At 27.6% G+C, this 6,036-nt stretch overlaps 1 protein-coding gene across 1 annotated transcript; it reads right to left on the bottom strand.

Moving 5' to 3' along the window:
* Positions 1-378: 378 nt before the first annotated feature.
* LOC109790307 (transcription factor JUNGBRUNNEN 1) lies at positions 379-4,286 on the bottom strand. The gene is made up of 3 exons (XM_020349433.3): positions 3,334-4,286; positions 2,013-2,332; positions 379-1,425 (listed from the first exon to the last, which is right to left on the bottom strand). Exons 1-3 carry the CDS (start codon positions 3,533-3,535, stop codon positions 1,021-1,023), a joined length of 927 nt encoding a protein of 308 aa, XP_020205022.1. The 5' UTR covers positions 3,536-4,286; the 3' UTR covers positions 379-1,020.
* Between the last annotated feature and the right edge of the window lie 1,750 nt (positions 4,287-6,036).

Genomic DNA, 6,036 nt, shown 5'->3' with positions numbered 1-6,036 from the left:
CAAAATGATGCACTCATAATTATTTGATGTTATCTACGACTTTAATTTTCAAACTTAAATGTATAAATGACAAATAACTAATGTACACTTGTTAAAAAAATGACTAAATATATTGTACATCCGAATGAGAGTATGAGTTATCCTTAGAGATCGTTGCACAATAAGAAACAAGGATCATTAATGATAACGTTTTATGAAGAAGCTTGACAATAGTTAACAAATGAAAGTTTTCGAAGTTTGATTTCAAAATTTCAATGGAGTAGGAGAATAGAATAGAAATAGAATAAGAAAAAATAGAGATAAAGGAAAAGAAATAAAGTTAAAAAAAATAACATGTATTTATAATTTTACATTAATAAATAAGGGGTTCGTGCAAAAAAAGAAATAGAAAAAGATAAGCCAATAATATTTCACACTTAATTTTCTCTTTGCATTTAACATCATTAATTTATTTTCCTAAAATTATAGATGATTTTTTTTTACAATAAATTTTCATATAATTTAATTGTATAAAATTTTTTTAGTGCTCCTCTAAAGAATAAAGATAAGATTTGGACGATCACCCCTCCACTCCGTACACTACAGTGGGTTCCAATTTTTAAAATAATGGGATAAACATGATCAACTAATAAAAAAAGTACATAGGAGGGAAAAAAAAGTTAATTAAACTAATTTTAAACTAAAATAGTAAATTATAAATTAATAGAGTCTAAAAGATTATTAATTCTTCATTTAATCAGTTTTATTTTATGGTACCATCCTTGAATAAAATTAAATTAAGTAAAATTCAAAATTTACAAAGAAAAGTCAAAAAGATTTTTATATGGATTAGTAAGAAGCAACATATTCATACATATATCATGTCAACAAGTCTGCCACTAAAAGTTAAATGAACATCATCAACCAATCTCTAATACATACAAACGTACGCATTCTTAATTATGACATATATATATATATATATATATATTTCATATTCTAATCTAACTACGACCAACTCAACCTTAACCACATTTTTATCTACATGCTAGGCGAATCAACAGCAAATTTCACTACAGATCCAAGCTCATCCCAATTATCAAACGTGAAGAAGTCGTTCCCAACAGGATTAATCCAAAAGTTTGAAGATGGTGCAGTTAGTAGTTGAGGTTGCTGTGGCACTGGAGAATAAAACTGACTCACATGAAACTGATTATTATTCCTTTGATCACTGTTGGTGTAACTAATGATTGGTTTCTTCTCATTGTGATAGTGGTCACCAAAGTTGATATATGCTTCTTCTTGGTTAGTGAGAAACTCCACATTGTTCATCCTCGAGCTCTTGTCATGAATGGAATGGCGCTTAGCAGATGAGTGTTTCAACTCTGGCATGTGCTTCCTCTGTGACACATTTCTCTTGAAAATTCTACACAGTGTCCAAATTTCCTGTATATTATAAGAAAACAACTCATTAGTTTCTCCTAAAGAGAGAAATAACGTATGTGAAAAGTTCATACCAAGGTTAAGTCATCACATGAAATAATGTACTGAAATACTAAAAATTGTTATGAAATCAGTTCCTATACTGTCACCTATTAAATTGTTTCCTGTATATATATACTCGAAATCATTGCCTTCAAAGAAAAAGAGACATAAAATCAAACTTTAAGCTTTTCAAACCAAAAATACAGTTTGAGAAAAGTTATAGGAACTAAATTAAAAGTGGTTTTAACTCTAAAATTTATTTACTTATACTGCTACTGATATATTTTGAAGTTTTGTGAAATTACACACAATTTTATATTCTTTTTAATATATATGGCAATCCTCCTTGTAATGTTTTAAGGGGGCGTGTCAATGTAATATTCTTAGAAAAGTTAAAGAGATAAGTATGAAAATTGTGTGCAATCTTATGAAACATCCTAGATTATCAGTGTAATTTACTCTATGATTTTTTTATGCTAAGGTTAAGTGAGAAATAATGTATTGAAAATTGAAAGAAAAGTTTACTCTTAATCATATAAATTACTTACAGCTTCTTGGGGGATATCTACATAAGTCTTGGAGTTGGGAAGGTTTGTGTTGGTGTCTGTGTTAGAAGGAAGGCGAAACTCGTGCATCATCCAATCAGTTTTGGTGCCTTTGCCTGCACTGCCACGGTAGTACACAAGTGTTTTCTTGAGTCCAATGCAGTCATTGCCTTCTCCTCCATGTGAGTACACAGGCTTGTCTATGCCAGTGGCTTTCCAGAACCCAGAGCCAGTGACTCTGTTAGGCCTTATGCTATTCCTATACTTCCTCCCTCTTCTGCAAAAGAAGTACCCCTCTTTCTCTCCTCCAGTGGCACTTGTTTCTGCATGCACACAAATGTTGTAATTAGCATAGCTAATCAATGTTTAGTTGACAGTAATGAGAATGAAAAAATAAGGGGAGAGGAAGGAAGACAAGAAACAAAGTTGCACTAAGCTGAGAGGGAGGATAATTCACTAGAATCAATATTTGAGGTATTATTGTGATTCACAAAATAATGTGCAACTATAAGTCCTATTGATTGTGTATATATCAAGCATTCAGCTAGTTAAGTCTCAAATTTGAAAGTGTTTGTATATGATTTTTCTTACATAAAGAATGCTAAATGGTAATGATATAATAAATTTGGCTTATATAATTGGTTCTAGTTGTAGTTTGCTCAAGAGGGAGAGTTCAGAAGAAACTCTTCTGATGTGTATAGGTTTGAAAGGAAATTAAGACACTGTTATAAGCTTAACAAGTGACAGCTCGTGACCTTGATAAGATTGCTATGAAGAGAAGTTATTAAATATATATTAATTACCATGACTCATGCAAGTAAGATATCAATTAGCCCCAAATTAATCAAAGTTGATCCTATTCCCTCTCAATCGTGAGGCCTAAAAGTATTTATGTTTATATGTCTACTCATACGCATCTTAATTAATCAAACTTATGCATGCATGTAACTGTGATCACCATAAATACTTAGAGTATGTTTGGATCTGAACCCATAAACTTCATCCATCAAAAAAATTCACGTCCAATACACAGAAGCTACTTCTATTAACTTCTGTATATATGACGTGGATCGAACTCGATGTGATAGAGAATCAAATATGCACTTATTAGTAGCTTTGTAGATCATGATGATGATCAAGCTAGCTAGAGGCATGTAAAGTAATTATATGGTTATCATTTTTTCTTGGAGTGTGTTAGATCAAAACCACCTACCCTTATTTCTTTGATACTAACTTCATCTTGTAAGAAAACCTACTAGAATTTTGAAGTTCAAGAGAAGAATATCTAGAAATTACAAAGCTATAATTTAGAGTGCAAACATACTTGGAAGATCCCAAGGATCGTATTTGTAAATATCAATCTGTTTGATGAGCTCAATACTGATGGGTTTCTTGTCAAGCTTCCTTCGAAGATAGAAACTAACAAGTTCTTCATCTGTGGGGTGGAATCGGAACCCCGGAAGTGGAACATCATCATCATCCACATATTCATGATCATCCTTGTTGAAATCTTGGTTCACACCCATCTTATCTTCTCTCTCACTCTTTATCTCTTATGTGTGTGTGTGAGTGTTTGCTAATTGTTTTCCACTGAATATAAAGGAGAAGAAAAAAAGTCTTGAAACAATTTCAATGAAGTGGAGAACCTTCTTTCCATTATTATAGTGTGAAGAGAGTCCAATGATGTAGCGATGAGTATTTCATGCAAGTCAAGTCATGAGCTTTGACTTGTGCCCTCTAAGGACCAGTTCTATTGTTTAATTTAAAGTCACCATTTAGGACTTAATTTGTATTTAATAGTAAATTATTTAATGCATAGAATGGATCTCTTCCCTTCAAATACTTTTCTTCTATCTCTTAGAAGCTGCCAATAATTGCTCCTATTTCATGGTTGAATCATAAATGACACAGACCTCGACCCTGTGTCATTTTGTATCATAAGGTGACCATTCCACGTTCAACACCAAAAAAAGGAGTGAAAACAAAAAAATACATGTTAATTTCCTTTTATAGTCCATCGTTTCAGGACTCGTGCAGATGCAGTGTTTTTGCTGTTTTAGAATATGATTTTTTAAAAATCAAAAATATATTAACAAAAAAAAAGTGTGTCCATTAAATTCATCGATAAAATTTGTATTATTCTTCTTCTTATTATATATATATATATATATAATTTTCTCTTAGAATTAAATTTAATCAATCTTTGAATTATATTTTCTTATTAATTAAATCAAATATACAATATATTTTATATAATTTTAAAATTATTTGGTATTCATTACATCACTTTATGTATAATATTTAAAAAATATATATAAATATTCACTGTTAAATACTTTCTCCCATCCTTTATAAAAAAAATGGATATTGTCTTTATTTTAGTTAGTAAAATCAAGATAATTTGTGCATTTATATTTTATTTAATAAAAATATTTAAAAATTATCAATGTTTGATAGATTAATTGGTATTGTATTTGATCTTCAAACCTAAAAATTTTGGATTTGAATTTTATCCATGTAAAAATAATTAATTTCTAATATTAATTTTTATTATTTAAAAATTTAAGGATAAAATTGTCTAAAAAATATGTATACCAAATAAGACAATCCCTTTTATTATATGTTATAGATGATAAGAGAGATTATAGACTTTTTGTTAGATGTATTAATTATTATTTTTTTATATGTTTTTTATTTATTATAAAATATATTAGTATAACACCATTTATCCCTCATACAATTAAAAGTATTTATTGATCTATTAATTATGTAAGTTATGATTGATATATGGTGGAAAAGTTATCTATTGGGTTAGTAGAGTTATTAAATATAACTATTATTTAAACTATTCAATTAAAGGTGTTTTTGAAATAATAAAACTCAAATTTATGAAATTATTAATAAAAATTAACTACCTTAAATTTTTTACATTAATTTCAACAAATTAGTTTTTTTTTTTTCACATAAATAACATGAGGAAAAAATATATTTATAAAATTTCAAAAATTATACGAAATTTGACTGGTCGATAGATTACAATATATTATGAAATTCTTATTGTTTTTATGTTTTTGTTGCCCAAGATTGATCTGATTTCATTTTCATCGACTATATTCTTTCATCAAGAGAACCTTCCTTCCAAACTTGAACTTGCAATCCCATTTTGCACACGCAGCTTTTTTTTTTTTTTTTTTTTTCACACGCAGTTGAAGTATTCTTTTTGTATAAGCTCCTATAAGAATAATCTCAAAAAATGTCAAGGGAAATACTAATAAAAGTGTAATTATCCATGTATTCATAACTTATAATTTAGGTACTATAGTTTGAATTTTTTAGAGTTTAAAAGTCACTTTTTAAAGTTAAGAATATTAAATTTAAATTTACAGTTTGATAATTTTGTAATTTTGCTTGTTTAAAATTCTTATTTATTTTTTTTTTAGTATAATGTGTTCTTGGATCTTGATATTTAAAATAAGGAAAATAAAAACTGAGAGATAAAAGCTCTTTGAAAATAACCTTTTAAAACTTTTTTTTTCCAATATTTTTCTTTGTTCAAAACATACTTTTCTTAAAGCTCATTTCTTAAAATTGAATCAGTACGTCCTAATTAAGTTCCCCCAATTTTATGCTTAATTATATTATATATTTGAATTAGAAGTGAATAGAAAGATTAATAAAATAATATGATGAAGAAAAAAAAATAAGATGGTAGAAGTAAAAGAGAAAGAATATAAAAAATTTTTTTGTTTTAAATAGATAAATTTTTTACTTATATATAAAGAAAATTTTCTGTTTTAGTGTACACGTTATTGTTAACAATTTCAACCTTTAAAAAAATTTACAATAATAATAATAAATGTCAAAAAAGTCTTTATATATATATATATATATATATATATATATATATATATATATTTAAAAAAAACAATTAATAACCATCCACTATTCTCACTAAAATGTGTTAAAAGAAAAGCGAGTGTCTTTTACCTACTTGTAAAAAGTTAAGAGAAGTAAAGAATTTTGTCTC

The sequence above is a fragment of the Cajanus cajan genome, chromosome 10 (genome assembly GCF_000230855.2).
Source record: "Cajanus cajan strain Asha chromosome 10, NIPB_CcT2T_4, whole genome shotgun sequence".
Lineage (NCBI taxonomy): Eukaryota > Viridiplantae > Streptophyta > Magnoliopsida > Fabales > Fabaceae > Cajanus > Cajanus cajan.
The sequence above is the reverse complement of the archived record's forward strand: the minus strand, read 5'-3'. Positions and strand labels throughout refer to the sequence as shown.

Coding starts and splice junctions, on each gene's coding strand:
- LOC109790307 (XM_020349433.3), bottom strand. CDS start 3,535: ATGGGTGTGAACCAAGATTTCAACAAGGATGATCATGAATATGTGGAT. Junction 2,333..3,333: donor CGATCCTTGGGATCTTCCAA/GTATGTTTGCAC, acceptor GTGTGCATGCAG/AAACAAGTGCCACTGGAGGA. Junction 1,426..2,012: donor TAGATATCCCCCAAGAAGCT/GTAAGTAATTTA, acceptor TATAATATACAG/GAAATTTGGACACTGTGTAG.